The sequence below is a fragment of the Cyclopterus lumpus genome, chromosome 11 (assembly GCF_009769545.1).
Source record: "Cyclopterus lumpus isolate fCycLum1 chromosome 11, fCycLum1.pri, whole genome shotgun sequence".
Lineage (NCBI taxonomy): Eukaryota > Metazoa > Chordata > Actinopteri > Perciformes > Cyclopteridae > Cyclopterus > Cyclopterus lumpus.
Genome location: NC_046976.1, coordinates 3,736,157 through 3,758,139, shown reverse-complemented (window position 1 = coordinate 3,758,139; position 21,983 = coordinate 3,736,157). Strand labels below are relative to the sequence as shown.

General features: G+C 39.9%; 3 protein-coding genes across 3 annotated transcripts; 1 reads left to right on the top strand and 2 right to left on the bottom strand.

Moving 5' to 3' along the window:
- Nucleotides 1–303: 303 nt before the first annotated feature.
- slc52a2 (solute carrier family 52 member 2) lies at nt 304–9,420 on the bottom strand. The gene is made up of 4 exons (XM_034545054.1): nt 9,167–9,420; nt 2,794–3,640; nt 2,554–2,677; nt 304–2,031 (listed from the first exon to the last, which is right to left on the bottom strand). Exons 1-4 carry the CDS (start codon nt 9,294–9,296, stop codon nt 1,807–1,809), a joined length of 1,326 nt encoding a protein of 441 aa, XP_034400945.1. The 5' UTR covers nt 9,297–9,420; the 3' UTR covers nt 304–1,806.
- An 835-nt stretch (nt 9,421–10,255) lies between these two features.
- Nucleotides 10,256–15,158, bottom strand: LOC117738898. The gene is made up of 4 exons (XM_034545053.1): nt 15,089–15,158; nt 13,678–13,764; nt 13,277–13,343; nt 10,256–13,002 (listed from the first exon to the last, which is right to left on the bottom strand). The coding sequence occupies exon 4, from the start codon at nt 12,409–12,411 to the stop codon at nt 10,474–10,476; it is 1,938 nt and encodes a 645-aa protein (XP_034400944.1). The 5' UTR covers nt 12,412–13,002; nt 13,277–13,343; nt 13,678–13,764; nt 15,089–15,158; the 3' UTR covers nt 10,256–10,473.
- An 82-nt stretch (nt 15,159–15,240) lies between these two features.
- Nucleotides 15,241–21,680, top strand: fbxl6 (F-box and leucine-rich repeat protein 6). The gene is made up of 10 exons (XM_034545999.1): nt 15,241–15,319; nt 16,020–16,634; nt 17,429–17,587; nt 17,704–17,767; nt 18,341–18,472; nt 19,123–19,230; nt 19,353–19,466; nt 20,127–20,358; nt 20,660–20,903; nt 21,102–21,680. The coding sequence occupies exons 2-10, from the start codon at nt 16,096–16,098 to the stop codon at nt 21,229–21,231; spliced, it is 1,722 nt and encodes a 573-aa protein (XP_034401890.1). The 5' UTR covers nt 15,241–15,319; nt 16,020–16,095; the 3' UTR covers nt 21,232–21,680.
- Nucleotides 21,681–21,983: the final 303 nt, after the last annotated feature.

Below are 21,983 nucleotides of genomic sequence, written 5' to 3'. Positions count from 1 at the left end.
AAACAAAAAATCCGATCTGTTTTTATTAGATTAATCATGTGAGGCATCATTTGTCCAATATTTAAAGGAAAAGTTAAACGTTTTAGGGTAAATGCACCTTTTCGCTTTGCCACGGGTTAGTGGGGAATATCTATATCACTCTAATAAAGGTTAAAAATAAGGCAACAACCAGTTAGCTTAGCTTAGCATAAAGTCTGGAAACGGGGAAATGGCTTGAATTGTTATTCAAACCTTTCGTGAAACCACAACTTGACTTAGTTTCCCTTTGATTTTCATAAGTATAAGAAATGAGAACTTTAGAGGTGCTGGTAGATGTATTTTATTTAGATTAAGAAAAAGCCAGGCTAGCTGTTTCCCCCTTTTCAGTCTCTATGCTAAGCTAAGCTAACTGGCCATACGTTCATAATTTGCATACAAACATGAGTGATATTAATCTTCTCATCAAACTCTTGGCAAGAAAATTAAGCACATTTTACAGCAAAATTCTTCAGATCAGTAGCTTTATTGTTGACCAATTATTCCATAGACTTTATAATACATGTCAACATCAGCAATTTGACAATCAATAAAAAAAGAAATCCACACAAAATGGCCATCATGAAATAAAGGAAAAGCACCTCAAACGCTGAACTCTTCAAACAATCAGTCCATTTCAAGTGAGCACAGAATAAGTAAATAAGATGACGGTGATGTTAACAGATACTCCTCTGCAGAGTTTATGAAGCTGTTTAATCTGATGTACTGTAGCAGCATAGTTAATACAAGTTGTACAAAGTAGAAGTACATAAGAAATACAAGACTGAGATGACTCAACCCTTTTGGATACCAGAACTGTTAACTATTACTTTGCTAGGCCAGCCTTAGGCCAGTCCTTTACATAACATTACTGCATTTTTAATAAAGTAAATAAACTACTTTTATTAAGTATTAAACATTATGAGAATCTAAAGGACACTGAAAGGCTGTGTTTTATAAAGTTCAAACATTTTTCAGGCACAAATTATTTTGGCATGAAATCAAATAACTGCATCTATGAACTGTATGTTTGGTTACAAATCATACACTTTTCTTTTTTTGCGTTTTGAGTCAACTAAAGAAATTAAATGATGTTATTCGCTGACAAAGGAGGTAGACAAACATTTGAAAATAGACACTGAAAAAAAAAAACACTACTTTCCATTCTTGAGTAGTTAGGCCTGTCACAATAATTACATTAGGCTTGCACTATTAAGATTTTATATTATCACTATATCAGTGGCAGAAAATTGACTTAGACAATAATAGCATTAATCTCAATTATTTGTAGGAATATATTATATATATATATATATATATATATATATATATATATATATATATATAGTCCAAAGAAATTAGGTACTGTGACAGAACTATCTGCAGTTTGGAACTAGTAGTGCGAGTATTTCTCATTAATTAGATTGAGCAACCAATGTGGATGAAGTTATGGATTGTGTCCCTGAGTACTTTTTTTTCTCCTTTCTTTTAACCAATCCCTCAGCTGCTGTTTTTGCCACAGAGATTCAAAAAAACACACAAAGCACTTGTGGTATTACTACATCATATGTATTTTGGTTCCCCTTGGCCAATGTGCAGCATAACAATGCTTCCATTATCAAGGAATGTTTTCTCATGCTCCGAGGCCTCTGAATCAGAACAGGGCCGATCTGAGGCCAAGAAGGATCTGGTTCTTCTGGAGCCCCAACAACTGGGTTAAAGCAGTCATTTCCCGTGTCGAATGAATGGGAAACGTGTCTCTAAAAAAAACATCAGAATGATATGACATATCTAAGTTATGTGTGGGGAAGTGCAGTTATTCACACATTCCTGAGCCCGCTTGAACACGGGATAGACGTTCACCAGAGGGAACATGGTGAGGGCTCCGATAAGGGAGCCGGCCTGGATAGAGATGCCGCACCACAGCAGGGCGGCGTGACCCGCCTCGTGCAGCAAAGTCCCAATCACCACCTTCAGGTAGGAGTAGAGTCCGGTGAAAATTATCCCAGAGATGACCTGTAGGGGGCAAAAGCACGTAGCTGAAATCAGTGGTGGCCACGGTGAACAGGGAGAAGGAAAAACTTTAAAAAGGACTATTAAGTATGTAGCCAATACAGAGTATAGTCATGTGCAGTATGCCAAAAAGCATTTTGCATTACGCAAGCCGGCACGCTTTACTGGCTATTCTGACCCACAATCCTTTGCGCAGCAGTAATATAAGCACGTACAAGGTGGCATGTTGTGAGGAAGAAGTATGGCATTCTTCATGCAACAGTACACACTTTGAAAGCGCCACTGCAGTATGTACTAAAAGGTTCAAAGGAACAGTATTCGATTTGGAACGCAGCTCGCGGTGACGTTGGCGGTTTTGTCCGATTGGAGAAGAATGTTTCTGAATTTTTCTTGTGTGTCGTCGATATGAATGCGTTTTATTACCTGTAAAAAGTAATGTATTGACGAAAGCGTTGTTTAGGTTTTGGGACTGAAATCCAAACGATTAAATGATACCCAGCTTCAGAAATATGTATTAGCACTCACCACTAAGGCCACGCCAGCAGAGGTTCCCAAAAGTGGAGGGCAGGGACTGAGTACTGCTAACGCCATGAGATATGCAGCAAATACTCCTCCTGCTAAAGACAAGAGGCCCAGACCAGTAGAGGACCTGGAGGACAACAATCAAAAATAAAGCTAAAGTTATTTTAGGAACAAATAGCCACAGCTAATACATGTTTATCTTACAGATATCTTAAAATGAATCCATGCGTTCAACTTTCTCACCTCAGGACAACAAACATAGCGAGGAAGCAGGCCAGTGGGTTGGCTATGTTGCCAAGGACCACGGAGAGGTGAAAGGTCACAGGCCCATAGGGCAAACAGGAGAAACTCTGCACGGACGGCAGGACCCCGTTGGTGAGGGCATTGGAGACGGCGAGCAGCGACAGCAGGTAAATGTTCCGCCGTGTCCAAAATGTCTGCGGCTGTTCCTCCACCTGCACCTGATCTTCAGACACCGGCGTCCCTCCGTTGTGCAGCGGGTGCGTTTCCTCTCCGTTTTTTGCTGCTGCGTTGTCCGCCTCCTGTTGCGGTGCATTTTCCTGCGACTTCGTCTGCCGCTGCATCAAAGCCTGGAAGCTCAGAGCCGAGATGGACAGCATGACGCACAAGAACCAGAAGAAGTTCTGCGCCGGAAAGTTCTCCTTCAAATATTCCGGCTTCACCGTGCCATTCACAGTTGGGCACTGCAGCTTGCCAACGCCTTGCCCCAAAGCCACAATGCAAGGGAACAAGGCGCTGAAGCCCTGACCAATGAAGAAAGTACGGATGTACTGAGAGGGGTAACTGAACATGAAGGGCAGGAAGGTGACGTTGGAGGTACAGCAGACCAAGGACAGCACAAAGGTGAAGAGCAGGAAAAACAGTGACCTTTCACCTCCGGCTATCGTGACAGTGTGTGACCAGAAGACGGCCAGGAGAGCGGACGCCACGACTGCCAGCGCCTGGACGCAGTGGATGACGAGGCGTTCGTTCAAACGCCCCGGGGCGCAGTGGTGCGTGACGGTCACTGCTATCGGACCGACGTTCCCAAACGCTATCAGCACTGAGAGATAGGCGGGCAGGTTCCATCCTAAGACAAGGAAAGACAATTATCCGCATAGGTAAAAAAATTTACCTATTTACTTCTCTTAGTTAGTTAGGATTTCCTGCAATTACAACCATCAACACAACATGTAAATTAAGGAATCTGCTTGCTAGACACGTGTGAGAAAGCACCATCAGAACCCATCGTCTGCGTTTCGAAATGAATTACTGGATCAATTATTCTTACGAATGAACTGTAAACTGTATTTTCAATGTATAGCTGGTGGAGTTGCTGTTGTTAGTTATTATAACGTTAATCGGACCATAACAATAATACTTCATGTTTTCATGCTTTGTAACTGCAGCTGCCAGATAACTGTAGTGGAATAATGAGTTTAATGTTCTCCTCTGAAATGTACTGAAGAAACATGAAACCTCCACTTCGAAAAACACAGTCAAGTCAGCCCGCACGGTTTTTTTCACGACACGTATATACTAGGCATTACCGTACGAGCGTGTAGTGTTGACTTCAAAATAAGAGCAAACTTCCGGTGAACGTGATAGGATGCCTTTAAATACATATACAGTAATAGATTAAACTAATCATGAATTTTATGAATGGTGAATAGAAAACAATAGGAAGGTAACTCTTCCAATATTGGGACATTTTGATTTTGAATTTCAAAATAAAAGATATAGAAAATCACATTCATGGGCAAACGTGTCTCTAATTTCAGACTAGATTTAGAAGGAAATGGTGCATAGTTAAAAACTAATGACCCATAGTTATGACCTCATTCCACTTCTGATGCATAGTAGACCATCTCAGGATGTCCCTCAGAGACAATCAGGACTTTCTGATGTTTGATTTAAGAATGAAAGCCCGTCAAAATCTCCTTGCTGAGCTGACTTCAATTCAGTTCACAAGACCAAATTTGTTGAAGATATTATAAATATTTGTTTAATTAAAATACGTATTAATAATTTTCAGTACGTAAATGCAGTCAACCACACCGTCTATTTGGTGGATCCTGCAAACAGTTCCACAAATGAGGCAGAATCAAAACTGGCAGCCACAAAAATCAGGTATTTATTCATTCAATGAATAACTGTACACCCTGTGGGGCTTTTCCCTCAAGTGAAAGGTTTGCGTCAGTGAGCAGAACTATGTTGGCACAGCAGTTATGTTTAAGGCATGAACTCGGTTGGCCAATCGTCAGTGGGAGGGTGGTAAAGAAAAGTTTTCAGTGATGCACATGCAGCCTACACCTAAATAGCAACCCAATAACTTAGTTAACAGTCATGGAACTTTGAGGTGTAGTTGGTCCGTCACGTTTGTAAGTTTTCAAATGACAAATCAATTCCCCCCCATGCTGGAATTACAGCTTTAAAAAAATCACCCTTTCAGCATTTATTGAAATTTGACAGTTTGTATTGGATTAAAATAAATACTGCATTTGTTTACATTAACAGATGTTCAATAGATTGATACGTGTTTCTTTAAAATTGTTTGATTAGGGAAAAAGAGAAGCCAAAGGTATTTCTTTGTCATCGATTTTAAAAATAACTTAATAGTGTGAGAAGATAATTTATGTGCATTTACATGTCAATCATTATTTAACATCTAATAAGAATATGTTGTTGATGCAGTTGCAATTTGGATCATATGTAGCAAGGTTTATCTGCTTTGTTCCAACTTTAAATAACTTGCATCATAAATCAAATACAGAGAGTACCTGAAGATGAGGAGAAGCCGTGGGAAAACTGAGTGGATAGACAAAAAAATGGACTCAGAAGGATGGCAATAACTGTGGTGTTGTGGTCATCATGGTAAGTGCTTTGTAAAGTGGACTTAATTCATAAGATATATCATGTATTTCTATCGTAGGTTAGTTCACAGTTATCACCTTGAAATGAAGTCCATGTTTTCGTTAAACTCAGTTTTACCTGTGCAATTATATTTTGCTATATAATAATAAGATACAAGAATGCTTGTAAATGACTGAATACAATTGGTTTTAAGTAATGCAGTTTTGGCTTAGAACAGCTGTGCTGTGAAAGAGTAAGGTACATATGATGTTTAAAATATTTTGGATTTTTAGATGGCAAGAGCATTGATGGAGGCCTTTCCAACGGTTCCAACAATCACGTTTGGGACATCCAAAAAGGACATGGAGAGAAAAACACTGGCTCTCAAAATACTGAAAGCATCAGGTTTGTAAGGATAGTGTTTGTCTGTGGTGTGGGGGGGGGGGGGGGGGGGGGGGGGGAGATACGAAACTAACTTCAGGTTTGTCAGGAAAATCAAACAAACAACACGGCAGGGAAGTACGGTCAAAAAGTGTTCACTATGCCAAAAATGCAAAAGCTGCATTATACAATTTGTGAAATCCATAGAAAACAAACAATCGTTGAAAATGTATCCAAAACAAGTCAAAATAAAAATACACAGGGCAGACAAGGAATACAAAACAGAAGTGTTAATTCATGTAAAAACACATATTTATCAACTCGATGACCTATGAGGTATTTGTGGCAGTTTAGCAGGTGAATAGAGAAGACTAATGGATATCAGCACCGACATACACAGAGCGACCTCACATAAATACTGAGAGATAGAGAGATGAAGGGGACCTGAACAGACCCCGATTGATATTTAGACATAGTTTATCAATATTTTGTATTGTCACAGCACAGAATGCCTTGTTTTAAGGACATGTGTGCCACACAACTCAAAATTATGTCTTTACATTTTCTTTTATTTAATATGCTAAATCTTTTTTCTATGAAAATAAACTGCAATAATGCAGTTTTTCCAGTAATACTAAAAATATTGGAAGATATTTGTTCAGTTAATGCCTGACCCCTGTGTATTTGAATAAAAAGATGATTTTGGTGTTAATAATATTTTTTTGTTATACTTTTGTATTTCAGTGTTTGAGTTTGAAAGCAACATGTGCTCCATGGCAGATCCTCCTGGATCTGGGCCTCCACTGACAAATTGGGTGAGGGTTTATTTTTGTCTGTGTGTTTGTTTGCTTTTGTTAATGCAGCGTCACAATCAGCATTAAGGTTTAGAGGTGGACAAACGGTTTTGCCTTTAACTCAGAGATAGAAGCAATTCAGATCACTTTTTTAATGTCAAATGTGAATATGTAGGTAGTGTAATGGGATTTTTTTAATTCTTATGAGTATTTTATATACTTTATATTATAGGTGGACTGTTTTATAAACTATCAAGGACTGCATTCTGAGACTCGTGGTATATGCAGCAGCTGCCTAAATAACATGCACGGATGTATGAATAAAGGACGTATGGACTTGTGCTTATGTGTCACAACTCTTAGCATGTGTGACAAAGACCTCCTTGCTGTATACATGCATGTATCTATATGTCTTGGGACAACACTGATACGTACTCCTTTGTTTGTAAATATCAAAGCTGAATATTCCAATAACAGCCCACTCCTCTGTATACTGTCTTTATAGCGCTGTGAATTTCAATCTTCAGCACTCACTTGCACAGAATCGTTGTGGCTCTGTGCAACTGAGCCTCTTCTTGCGAGAACAAAAACTTTAAAGATAAGTTTTAGTTTTTCGATATTAATCATTTCATCTTAAAAAGACTTAACACCTGGTAGGGTAAACTTTTGACACGACAATAGAAAGAAAAAGGTGTAGAACTTCGAACTTGTGAAGTTGTGTATTTTGATACATCGACAGATTGACAGTGAACTAGATATCTTCTTTCTTAGTAAGGTTAAAATAAATACATAATGTCTAGTTTAATAGTGGGAAACATTTGATAAAAACAATGACAGGTCTAATTGTGTAAAAACTCACAGAAACTTTCTGATTTCTACCTTTTCATTTTCTATATCCAATGTGACACATGACAGAAATGGTTCCACGCACAATGCTTGAACATGGACGCTGAAAGCCTGAAGAGAACCAGGGCAGGCAGCTGGAGCTGCAGTTTGTGCCCTTAATTCACAATCTATCTTCACTGAATTACTTCATTGCCTGCAATAGAAGTATTTTTGCACTTTGTTATGTAAAAGTTATTGTGTTGTTTTACTATTTAATTTACATATGTTCTCATGTATTGAATAATCTATTTGAAACTCCAACATATATATCATAGTATTAAGATATGCAATTAATATATTTTCGCTTTTATTTATTAATATATTTGAAACTCAAATATGTATATATATATATATATATTTGTTTTTTTTCCTAGAATTTTCTTTATATATTTTTTCATTTATTTAATATTGGATTAAATAGTAATATTTATATTCAATTCAATTCTTTTTATTTTGACTCTGATTAAAGACATTGTACTATACCATCCAACACTGTTTTGAATTAAATTATTTATTAAGAAATGGAAAGTCCCTCTATGAAACTATACATTCAAAATGTACTAAATAATTAATTTAGTGTGATTCTGTAGTGTTTTAGGAAAACACAAAGCAGAACATTGTAAGAATGCTAGAAAACATAACAATTAAATACCACTAAAACGTTTCAGGTTTCCAAAAGAAATTATCACATTAAGATACTCTAATTCTTATTTTGGTCATTGTAGTACAACAGAGTAATGTGACAATTAATCAAAAAGAATGAAGCCATACATTCAATAATGCATCCTAAAAAACCTGAGTTAAATGTCCTGGAAAAGGTAATAGTTTGTGACAATATGCTTTTTTCTTTCTAATCTAATGTAAAAATTAAATTGCCTCGTGAATTTATTTGAGGTCAGCTCAGGATGGAGGTTTTGACGGGCTCTCATCTTGAAATCAAACATCAGAATGTCTTGATTGTCTCTGGGTGACATCTCTATTAATCTCAAGTGATTGAAGTCATTTAGTTTGTAACTTTGGACCATTTCCTTTGAAATCGAATCTGAAATTAGAGACACATTTGTTCATGAATTTGATTTTCTAGAGCTTTTATTTTGAACTTCTCAGAATCAGAATGTCACAATATTTGATGAGTTACCTTCCTATTCGTTTTTTACTCATTCATTTAGTGTAATTTATTACTATATATGTATTTAAATGCGTATTTCCTGATTATTACGTTCACCGGAAGTCTGCTCTTATATTATTAGTTCTTACACGCTCTTACCGTAATGCCTAGTATATACGCGTACCGGAAAAAGAATTGCTGGCTGGCTTGACCGCAGTAACTCACGTGAGAGTACAGTGACTCCGACACCTTCCCTTGTGTTATCCTGGTTACTCCTATTGATATATACTATTAACGTGATACCCGGACCTGCAATGCAATTCTACATATAACGTTACCTAACGTCAGTATTTCGGAACCATCACAGTCGTGACGTTACACCTGCAGTGCTCAAGGTAAATATCCAGCTAATGTTAGCTGGGATTAGCGTTCACGTTATTTGGTGACGTTACGAGCTCGCGCTAACATCGCAGGGTCAAATATTAACTAATAAAGCAAAAGGGGTCCAAGTGAAGTGACTGTGTCATGACAAAAGATTTAAACTAAAAGGCCAAATCCAGATACGGTGAACATGTGTGATGTCTCGAGCACTGACCTTCGGGCAGCACGTTGACAATCACCGGGAGCTCGACCCACAGACTGTTGACGGAAACCCAGGAGCCCATGGCGAACAGGGCCACCAGTCCGTGGGTCACCGCTGCGCTGCTCCACCAGCTACCGGACATTGCACCGCTTACTCCGGCCAAAAGAACGCAATGCTGATGCCAAGTCTGATGAAACGGTGACTGGTTCTTCCCATTCAGCCTGAAGTAACTTGAGGAATGGTGCACCCTTTCGCAAAGTTCCCGCCCCTTCTGTTGCCTTCGCTGACCCCTCGTAATTGTCTGTGTCATGGTTTAAATTGTTTGCCTATTTACTCTTAGAGACGTACATTGCGATCCAATTAAATGAGAAACTAGTGTCGTTACAGTATTTTCTCGCCTGTAATTCAAACATTTGTCTCTTTCTTGTCCGTCCATCGATCTATTTTTTGTTTACTGATTGTTGTCCACATAATCGGTCCTTAAACGTAACTGTTACTTCTGTGTGCGCCTGTAACTCTTTTATGGTGTTTATTATTCCTTCAGTTTTCCGAGGCACATGAAGGCACCATGAGCTGTGACAACTGATGTGGGCGGGGTCTCAGAGACAACTATTAAAAAGCAACTCTTTTCTCTTTTTTCCCCCCTTAAAAGGTTACACTTTATTTGACAGGATAGGATTCATGCACCGAGTCACTGAGAAGATGTTCATATTGTCTGTGGGGACATTTATCACAGCGCTCTTTTGTTTAAAAACAAATACATAAGCAATTCCAATATTAAAATCAAATGGCTGTTCATATTAAGGCTTGGGGACACTTTCTTTAAGAAATACACAAATCAAGGCGTTAACATTTAGCAAGCCCCTCTTTCTCCCTATTTCCTTGAGTTCCTCAGTGTCACCGCTTCTAGTATGAACTCATCACACTGCTGACGCATGTGATGCCACCACAAATACCCTTCAAATCTGAGAAACACAAGAGTTATTATGTGACTTACGCCAACCAAAACCCTGACAGATGCTGGGAAATTAACTAGAGCAGAGTTGATTTTGAAAGACTGAACTCGTCTCAATTACTATATTAGCGAAGGAAACAACTAAATATGGACAACGTTGTTTATTCTGTCAGTGGTTCGTTTATACATCTTTTAAGTCAGCATGGTTATTGACTGATCTTGAATATACATTTTCTTCTCGGTGACAAAAAAAGGTAAACTTTCATGAAAAAGCCTCGTTACAAAACAGCAGCATGCCAATTATTAAGGCAATATCAAAAGTATAATAATCAAACTTCATAATTTGAAGATGCCATAAAAGCTCTCATGTTCCTCCATTTTCACTCCGACCAGCTGCAGCATCCTTCAGGTCTTGGAGCACAGGCTTTATTTTGGTCTTTCTGGGCGCCCAAACGAGAGAGTAGCCAGGCTTTACTCGGGGAAGTGCGACCTTCAGCTTCATTACCATTTTTGTGACGTTGCTAAAGACGCAGTACAAGTTCCGGTCCGTGTTGTTCATAACCATCTTCTGGTACAAGACCTCACAACGGACTGCTTCCCGTTTCTCAGCTCGGGATTTCCCGTCAAAGCGCAGCATCATTTTGTCGACATCCTGCTGCGACTTGCATGGCCCTCCGTTTCTGCTCACCGTGGCTATTATGTAGTCCCTATCCATGTTCTCCTCTTCGGGTGACTTTTCTTTTTTGACCATTTTCCTCATCTGCGGACTGTGCTCATCCCTCTGGTCAATTTGGGTAGCATGTTTCGCCCGCCAAGCACAAGAATCATCGGAGCTGCCGTCAGATGCACCAGATCGGCCATCATCTTCCTGAGAGCTTCCCAAGCTCTTGCGCGAGGAGCGCTTAGAGAACTTCCTCTTCTTGTCAGGGTACGGCTGGCTGGAGGGATACTCCGCCATCAACACGGAGAACGTGCAACTCACCAGTCGTAAACTCAGATCTGGTGAAGGGACGGTAGAAAATGTTCCTCCTGGCAGGAAATCCTTGAGGTGTTCCTCAGTGACGGCCGCAATCACCTTTACCATCTTCTTCAGGCACGCTCGGATTAGGTCCCTGTTCGTGTGCCACTGGCCACAGTAATGAAACACTCCGTCAAAGGTTTTCTCCTGCAATGGGAACTGCAGAAAAACATTCATGGCCTCTTCGGGTTCCAGCAGGGTTGAAGGATCTTTGGACCAATCAAGGAACTTTTGGTAGAGACAGAGCATGTACTGGCTGAAGAGAGAGTACTCGGCCCCGCTTTTCAGGAGCTGCCAGTAAGGGCCGAGGATTTTGCAATAAACGATGGCCAGAACACACACGAGGCTCTGTATCACAGGATCACTGGCATCGGCAGCAACGCACTCCAGAATAATGTTTGGGCACTTGTCGTTGTTCATCGACAGCAAATCGGAGAAGAAGAGCGCCATCTCTTTGTGATGGTGGATGAGACCCGCCGCAGATTCAAAGTAGCTGGTGAATTGATTCGACTGATTTACTGAAAGCCTGGAGGGGTTTTTCTTTTCCTCACAGAAGGCTACCCAGTGCTTCCTGTAGTTCTGCGTGCCGGGGACGCCGGGACTCACGACATCGCAAGCCATGTGGATGTAGCGCGACGTGGCACTTTCGGACAAATTCACAAAGTCCCCGAATTTGGGGAGCTTGTCGCGGCCAAGTTTCTCTCCCGTCGACAGAATAATCTCTTTTTCGAAGTTCATGATCTGCTGCTCCACGGCGTCGTGCATCTCGACGAGGAAGTTGGCGTTGTAGTTTAAAAACACCACCGGATAAACGAGTGACACGTCCTCACAGAGCGCGTCAAGTTTCTTCTCAAACTCTGCCATGGCCGGATGCTCCTTGCACGTCAGAGCGTACTGATTTTTGAGGAGATCCAAGCAAACCTGCTGGCACGCTTCGTTCTTCACACCGTACATGCATGACAGCTTTTGGACAGACACCATGGCAATGTCGAGCAGGGTCAGCGGCTCTGGTTTTTCATCCGAGGTTTCTTCGTCACTGTTGGATTCCAAATCGTCACCATTCTCATCGCATACAGAGACTTCGTCTTTTAGGATTATTTTCCTCACGCGCTCTCTGTTCACCTCGGGCGCTTCGTCTTGCATGATTTCATCGCTCTCGTATTCCTCCTTGATTGTAACTTTTTCGTAATGTATCGCGTCCTCTCTCTTCATGCGTTTCTTCACAATAAATCTTGGCATCTTTTTCCGCACCAGTTCAAACGGGGTCTGACGCAGATTTTCCATCGCCGCATTCCTCCTGTGACTCCTTGTCTCATAATTGCGGTAATGCAGTTTTAATTTTTTTTATCTTGGGCCTGAGGACTTTATACGCTTTTTGAATATTCCCATTCTCACAGAACTCAGAGTTGAAATTTCTAAGCCAAGTGACTAAAACAACCGGTGCGATTTTCTCCCTGGTGACAAAGTTGCTCAACTCGAGAATCAATCCATTTGTGACTTCGATCGACTGCGCTCGCTCCGAAAAATCCCTCATTTCTAAAAGATGTTGCCGTTCAACTCCTATGCTGTCGCATATCGGGCCGACAAAGTTAAAGTTGGCGTCTGACTCTAGGAAGGTCAGCCTCGCATCACTTTCGAGGCTCAACGTCGTTGCGATGCCTCTTTCAATCAAACGCCGAAAGTCAGCCGACTGATGGCTGGGGAAGATTTTCGTGAGCCAATATACAACGCCAGTCCAGGGGAAATTATTGTCCTCTCTCATAAGTCCTACTTGAACTAAAAGTCTAGTCTTGCATGGTGCCTTTTCCAGCTCGAGCCCTTCTCCCGATTGAGGACCAATGAAGTCCGCAACAAGCTTCCAAAAGTACTCGTCTCCTGAAAAACCAAAAAGTTGGAGAGTGAGCAGAAAAGTAGTGCACGAGAAGGTCGCTAAAACATGGTGCGATTGTACGGGATTAAATATTTATTTGAGCTTTCGGGAAAATTACAATGTAACCACTGAAGATGCAAAGTTTTCGGTTAGTATTGGGGTTGTGCTATAAATATACAATAATGCAAAAAATAAATAAATAATAAAGTTCAGTATTACATGTATTATGTAGAGAAATAGGTCATAATAGCATCATTACTACATGGCTGTTTCACTTACTCAGATTATCTTCAGGTACAGCTGCTTTACCACAAAGAGAGACATTTTGGCCCTCCTCCATTGTGTGCTGTTTTCAAAAAGGAGGTACACAGAAAGAAAAAAAGTTGCAATCATCAGCATTTAGAAGCAAAATTGAATAGTTAATTTTTGATTTGTGTTTTTGATGTCCAACATCCCTATTATAACTATGGCTGTTTTACACAAGTTACAGTTTAGGACAGCTATATATTTCTTTCACTCTCATAAAGCAGAGGAAACAAACATCTGGAGACAAATATACCACCACAGAAGTAAGACCATAATAAGTAACATTTCCTTATATTTCTCCGTCCGTGTTTCATATATTGTGTGTGCTCCTGAATGAGCGAAGAGGTGAAACAGAACAGGAACAAGTGTCCTACTTTCAGTGGTGTCCCCTCCAGAAGAAAGGCCTCCCGCCGGCACTATGGTGCATGATGACATCACAGTGAAGAAACTCTTTTCCTTCCCTGAAAAAAGAAAATAAGTTGTAAACGTATTCCATCATTTACCGGTCGTTCCAGTTTACATTAATGTTGCTAAATTGATCTAAACACTCTAGCAGTTTTAGGTGGTGCTTGAATTGTATTGTGTTGTACTGAAAGATGAGCGGTCCTTCTGTGTGGAGTTTGCATGTTCTCCCCGTGGCAGCGTGGGTTCTCTCCGGGCTCTCCGGCTTCCTCCCACAGTCCAAAGACATGCTGCAGGTTAATTGATCTCTAAATCTCCCATAGGTGTGAATGTGAGAGTGAATGGTTGTATGTCCCTACATGTGCCCTCGATGGACTGGCGGCCTGTCCAGGGTGTCCCCTGCCTTCGCCCTATGTCAGCTGGGATAGGCTCCAGCGCCCCCGCGACCCTAATGAGGCTAAGCGGTATTGAAAATGGATGGATGTACTGAAAGATGTCCCTTAAATGTGGTCCACCCTGGTTGATGTACAGAGTAGGGACAGAGTACTGCAAACGCCTCTCATCGTAACACACCACAGGTGACAAGCTGGCCATCATCTTCAAAACAGTTTCAACAGAACTCCAGTTTACTGCAGGGTTGTTGTATTAGACTGCATTACTTTATGAAAGGTATACGCTGGAAATGTGTGTACATCTGGGTTATTTAGAGTAGATCTGGGTTATTTAGAGTATATCTGGGTGATTTGTGTACATCTGGGTTATTTAGAGTAGATCTGGGTTATTTAGAGTATATCTGGGTGATTTGTGTACATCTGGATTATTTAGAGTAGATCTGGGTTATTTAGAGTAGATCTGGGTGATTTGTGTACATCTGGATTATTTTGTGCCACCCACAGTCCCGGGATATGCCTCATTAGCTGTACTCATCAGAATCAGAACCTTTTATTGCCACGTATGTTTTCACATACAAGGAATGTGTCATGGCGGGTGGTGCAACATTGGACAATAACATTAAACAATTAACAGCAATCAAGAATCATGCGAGAATAATACTTTTAATTTATTTTCAGAATGATTAACATCCATAGACAATCAATGTGCATCACTGGCGCTCACGGTGTCCAGAACGTTACACAACGCGCATTAAGGAGACATCCGCAACCGATCGCTCACGTTGCCCGACCTCTGCATGCTAATGTTAGCCTTTTTTATAAGCAACTCGCTAGTGTTTGTACCAACTTTGCCTGCACGATATACAGCATACTAAGCTACAATGCTCCGTGAATAACACCACAGCAGAAGCGCAATGCTCCACGCTGTATCTTTTACAAATCATTTAAAATGTACGAGCAGTAAAAGTGTTATTAAAGCGTAAATTCTTACCCGGAGGCTACACCACCGTGAAACTCGTCTTCGTTCCCGATCTGCACAACACAGCGTGGTGAAGTCAAAACAGACCAGTGGACTGGTCAGTGATTGGATAGTTTTACGGAAGGCGGGCTGTTGCCGAGGTTTACACCAATCATAGAGGAGATGTGAAATGCATTGTGGGTCTACTACTGAGACTGGAGCTGGAGCTGGAGGCTGCGAGCCGCCTCGGTAAACTAGCAGCAGGTAATGCAAAATAGCAAGATAGTACACTTTTATTTTATTTCAGAAAACATACATTTTAATAGTATTTGTTGTTAAAGTGACACTAGTTGCTATGCCATTGTTCTGCTAGGTTTGTTAAGCTACACTTAGCTACATGGCGACTCGGTAATTGTACCAGTAACGTTAGCTTAGTTAACGTTAACAGCCTATTTGATTCTTTTAGCTAAGTGCTAGTTAACACATTAAGGTTGCCATGCATTGATGATATGATGTGTATATGTTTAGTTTGTATTTAACGCCTCCGAAAGCGTTGTATTGTGATTTATTAACTAATGCTACATCTTGAATGGATGTGACTGTTTGGGCTTCCGTTTACAAACACTCGAGGATGCGCACGCATGTTTCAAAATAGAAAACACATCCGAAAACGACCAAGTTAGTGTGTAAGACGTAAACTTGTCTTGGTCCTCCATCATCAAGATTATTTTAATACGCTAAACGTCGGCAGACGACTGAAACAGGACCCATGGAGTCCTAACGTGTCCTTGGACCTCGATCACAAACGGTCTGCACAGGTTACCTTACATACTGGAAGATTGCATACAACTCAACTGCATATCATTATATTAGCACTTTTTATAGTTTCACTCACGCAATAATGTAAAAATACTCTCGCATTCTTAGCAATACAGACTGATCTTATTCTGATTTCTATTTTCAGATGCCGATATGTCACTTCGCCGCCAATGTCCTACTTTCTTTGAATAAAGCTTGGGATAAAGAATAAATAGCGGACAATGGACTCCCCAGAAGCAGTGGCGTTAACCCACAGTGAAAGAAGAGAAGACACAGCGCCAAGCACATCAAATACATCTGGTCAAGGAGACGATGGACCAACAAAGCCAAGGAAGCCATCTTTGAAGAGGACCAATGGTAAGCCTACAAATGCAAAAGCCAAGAAGCATAAAAAGGCCAGAGTCTCCAGGCCTGCCCAGCTTGGCTACACTGTCCATCAAGGGGAAGACATGCTTCTTGTCATATCGAGTTCTACTTCTCAGTACGATGGTTCAGCCTGGGCCCCCCCAAAGAAGGGAAGCAAAAAGAAGAAGCTTGTGAAAGGAAAAGGGAAAGCTAATCAGATTAAGAAAATAAAGACAGTCCGTACAAGGCCTAAACTGGCAAATAAGCCAGTTGCCGAGGAAAAAGAGGACACTAACTTGTTTGTGCCGCAGAAAGCGACAGACCACAGATGGGGTCAGAGTCTTCCTGAGGAGGTGCTCATCAGTATTTTTCAGATGGTGGTCGTCCAAGATGGTGCTGTACCGTTTCTCTGCAGGTAATACACATATTTGATCTGATGATTCCTGAATACTTCAAAATTAAAAGCTTTATATTATGACCTCATTAATATATAGGGCATAAGAATGGTAGATCCTTCTTTATAATATCATCTGTCGACTTTCAGTGTAAACACATTTTGAGTATATGATCATAGCTCAATGCATAACAGTTTTACACATTTCATTGCATTGACAATCAATTTCATGTCATGTGTGATTCTTTGTACATAAACAAGATCATGATCAGGATTGCAAATAATTATTACTTTTGGAAATATTGTTTAAACTGCCTTAATCATTTGGTCCATCAAGTTTCAGAATGCCTGTCTTAAAATGGTTTGACCACCAGTCCAACACCCACATTATTTAAATTGACTAAAATAGAAGACCAAGAAAACCAGCAAACATTCAGACTTCAATACATTTATTAATGTTATTTTATAAGTATCATTATAAACTTGTCATGCCCCTGTGGCCAGAGGCATCATGTTTTTGGGTTGATCGTCCAAACTTCCTGAAGTCTGTACGTCCGTCCGTTCATCTCAGGGACGCATGGAGGGAATGTCCTTCACATTTGGCTCAAACGTCCACCTGAGCTCAAGGATGAACTGATTAGAATTTGGTGGTCAAAAACGTTTTTGACCATTATTCATATGCTAACTATGAGAATTTGACACAAATAGGATAACGTTACGACAATTTGGACACTCGTGGATGTGAACTGCAACTTGACTGATTGGCAGAGGCATTCAAGGTGCTAATTCTGGTTTGGTCTGTGCTTCTGGTGCAGGGTGGGGAGAGTTTGTCGTCTGTGGAACGCTGCTGCCTCCAGTCCGGCCCTGTGGCGTAAAGTGACTGTAGGTCACTGCTGGATCGCACCAGGGAAATCCCAGCTACCTAAAACTGAGAAGAAGATTAAAGACACTTTCAACTGGCTGGCACAGAACAGGTCTGTATTATTAGTTTTATGTGAGCTTCGATGTAGTGTCTGCTGATCTACCTGTCTTATATTTTGGATATCTTAAAAGTAGAGTACGAGTATAAACTGCACTTCTTGTTCTCTAGATTCTCTCAGCTACGAGACTTCTCTCTCTGTCACTGGTCAAAGAATGTTACCTATGCAGTAGAGGTAAGTCGTCAAGACCAGATATCTGTCCTTCCAATCTACTACTTTATAAGCTTATGAACTGAAAAGATTGGCTATTTTGATGTTGATCATGTTTCTTTCATATTTTATCCAAAAATATTTGCTGTAGAATTTTATTTGTTATTTGTCATTCCTGACAATGAAGCTAAATAATATATTTCTTGTTTGAAAATATTAATACTTTAACTTGGGTAGAGATAAATTATAATTTTAAAATACAAGACAATGAATCAAGAAAATAATAATATATAACCAGTTGATAAATCAATAATGAAAGTAATTAGTATACGTAATTGTGTATATATGTGTGTGTGTGTGTGTGTGTGTGTGTGTGTGTGTTTACATATATATATATATATATATATATATATATATATACATATATATATATATATATATATATATATATATATATAATGTGTGTGTGTATATATATATATATATATATATATATATTATATATGTATGTGTGTATGTATACTGTATATACATGTGTAAACAAAATATTGCCTGATAAATAATATGCTTATATACTTATGTTGTGATCAAATTTAGGTTGTGTCTCAGTTCTGCCCTCACCTTCGCTCCCTGAAGCTCTCCTACTGTACGGGCCTGACAGCGACAGCCTTCCACACACTTGCTCTACACGGCCGGTCTCTACAAAGCATGAATCTCCAGTATTCTGAGGTACATCAAGAACCAGCTCGGTTGTTGTTTTAGTTTCAAGATAAAAAAATGTTGTTGATGTTGGTGGTAGATTTATCGTAAAATGATCTGCAGCCGTCAGCATTAAACCTGACAGCTTCAGGTTAAGAATATTCATTCATTTATTCAGTCAAACTTTTTTCATTCAGGGTTCAAATCTTAAGAAACTCCCAAGGTGTGTGTGTGTGTGTGTGTGTGTGTGTGTGTGTGTGTGTGTGTGTGTGTGTGTGTGTGTGTGTGTGTGTGTGTGTGTGTGTGTGTGTGTGTGTGTGTGTGTGTGTGTGTGTGTGTGTGTGTGTGTGTGTGTGTGTGTGTGTGTGTGTGTGTGTGTGTGTGTGTGTGTGTGTGTGTGTGTGTGTGTGTGTGTGTGTGTGTGTGTGTGTGTGTGTGTGTGTGTGTGTGTGCGCTCACCGTCTTTATTATGGGCTCCCTGTCTACACAGGTCAATAAATGATCCAACAGTTAGACATCTAAGTTTGTCTACTTATAGGCATGAAGGATCAAAAGGAATAGGATCGCTTAATAATTCATAGTTATTGTCCAATTTGATACACCAGTCACAGGTGTTCATTTACCACCTGTTTAGGTACATGTTTAAATGATAATTAGTATAACATTAGTCTTTGTTGTAGTTTCAGGTTGAGGGACTCCTGGAGTACCTCGAAAATCACGGGAGCCAGATCAAACAAATCTTGTTCACTCATGGACTAAAGAATGACAGACTTCTGACTGCCATCACCGTAAGCCCCACGTCCATTTTCTCTCCTAACTGTATGCTTTTTAATGCATGTATTACACAAAGCCCGAGCTCCGGAGGACAGATGAACATTCTTCACTCATTAAATGGTATTTGTCTTTTCAGAAGGGGAATTGTCCTGATTTGGAGTTCCTGGAGGTCAACACAAAGCTCGACAGTAAAGATTGTGAACTTCCCGTTTGCATCCAGGCACTACAGATGGCATGCCCTAAACTCAAGGTAAACAAATAATCACATTGTTCAGTTTCCTACATAATATGTGATCATTGTGACAATATGTAAATGTTACAGAATTGTAATGGTAATTGTGTGATCATCTTTTATGTAACTGTATTTTCCTTTCTTTGGAGGTGGATCATTGCTAAATAAATAAAGTGACCGCTTTAAATAATACATTTTGCAGCTCTTGTGTACATATGAAATGTAATGCTATTATCGCTGAAACTGAATCGCTTAGTCGATCAACGGAAAATGAATTAGCAATTGTTTGTATAACTGATTAATGGTTCTGGTCATTTTTAAAGCAAAAATCCAAATGTGAGGTTTTCAAATGTGAGGAGGTGATGCATTTCTTTGTCATATATGATTGCAAACTGAATATCTTTGGGTTTTAGACTGTTGGTCGAACAAAAAAAGAATTGGGGAAAAAGTCACTTGATACTTTTCTGTCATTTTATAATCCAAATGATGTATTGAGAAAATAACCGGCAGATACATTGATACGTATAATCATTAATTGCAGCTATCAATTCTATCTAGTGATACTTTCCGTGTCACATGACTGTATAATGAATCTGAATCAGTGTACTGTATGCGTGGACCATGTTTACCCATGAAACTTGTTCCATCTATTCTACCTTTTGTTGTGCTTCCCATCAGACCTTCCGGATGCTGAATGTCAGACCTCTGCATAAGACGATGCGTAATGGTGCTGACTCGCCATCAGGCTTCCCGTTGCTGGAGGAGCTGTGTATCGCAACCACCTCCTATTCCTACATGACTGACAAAGACTTGTGGGACATCCTCTTTGGCTCCACCAGGCTGCGGGTGTTGGACCTGCGAGGCTGTTCTCGAATCACACCATACGGTCTCACATTACTACCATGTCTTGGTAACTACGTCATGCAATCTATACTTTAACTTTGCTCAATTTGGAGATGTTAAGTAACTTAAGTATGATTTTAAAATCAGACCTTTTTTGGGGCTCATACTCATATTTTATCCACTATAACTTAAAATTGGCACTTTTGCTCTGCTCTTTTTTATTCTTGATACATTTCAGCTCTTGTACAAATGTTTCTTTTTTTGAATTTACTAATAAAATACCCAGCTATGTTCATAATATTAGTGATCTGAAGTTGTATCAAAAACCTATTTGTGAATCAATACTACCTACCTTTTATTTTTGGCAGAGCTTGAGTGTCTGTTCTGGGGACAGTACTTCAGCAGCAATGTTGGGTTGCCATCACCTAAGAAGGGGCTTCACACGGTGACCCAGAAGTGGAGTCGCACACTGCAACAGCTTGACATCGCAAACCAGCTCTTCGCCGAGGAGGACTTGGAGACAGCGATGAGTCACCTTGCTCACGGCACAGAGGCAGATACCCTTCGTTCACTAAACCTGAGTGGGACCAGGATCACACCGCCTGCCCTCAGGTACTCAATGTACAGTTGTCTTAACTCTCCCAATCCAGTTAAACTATGAACCAACACTTTTAAAAGACAATCTGCAGTATGAGTAGGAAACGAGCATTCCCATTTGTAAATCCAGAGAACTGAAGGTTTAGCATTGTCATACAAATTATTAATTAATTATTGTCATTAAAAAATGCTATCTGTACTTTATTTTTGCAGGCCTGTCATCGGCCAAATGACTGCTCTAAGCTACCTCAACCTTTCATCCTGCCGTTATCTTCCAAGAGGACTGAAGAGAATTTATCGTGGCCAAGAGGACATTCGCCAGCTGCTCGACAAATTGGAGTAGTTGTCATATTCATTTGGTTCCAAAAATAGTTCCAGGCTTAAAACACGCATCTTTGTGAATTATGTGGTTATGATGGATTGTTGTTTAGATATTTTTAATTTATTTGTAAATGGGTTTTTTAAATATATGTATACCATACACATAAAACAGTCAATGTTACTGTTCTAGAAAGCAAGGGTGTGGAATCCACTTACTCATAGTAAGAGCACAGTCTACTCTACATGTCGCTTAAGGGGTGACATTGACATTTTTGGAATTTAATACATTTATATGAATTACCTTAACTGTTAATCTACAGGGATAATTAGTTGTGTATAACTGGGTTTCCTGGATTTTTGAATTTCTTTTCTATTCTTTTTTTAAATACATTTTTACACCACGTTACAATAATGCCAGACAAAAGTGTGTGAAGAAATATTTGACATTAAAAATTAATGTTCAAAAGGTCATGAGGAAGTTTGTTGTTTATCGTCTTTCCATGAGAGTGCTGTACACTCACGGTCAATGTACAGAAGGATTCAGTAAGAAAAACCTTTGACTAAATGCTGTAAAACTCCAGGTTAAAGGTAAACGTATGCTCAGCTGAATCCCATCTAGTCCCATCAGTGTAAAAACACAGTGAATTGATCCCACAAATTACATGACACAACATCATAATAGGTCAAATTAGTATTACAAATCTTAAATGGTTGATACCGCAGTCACTGCCAAAATAGATCAGAATGAAGTCATTAGAAACTGAAATCAAGCAG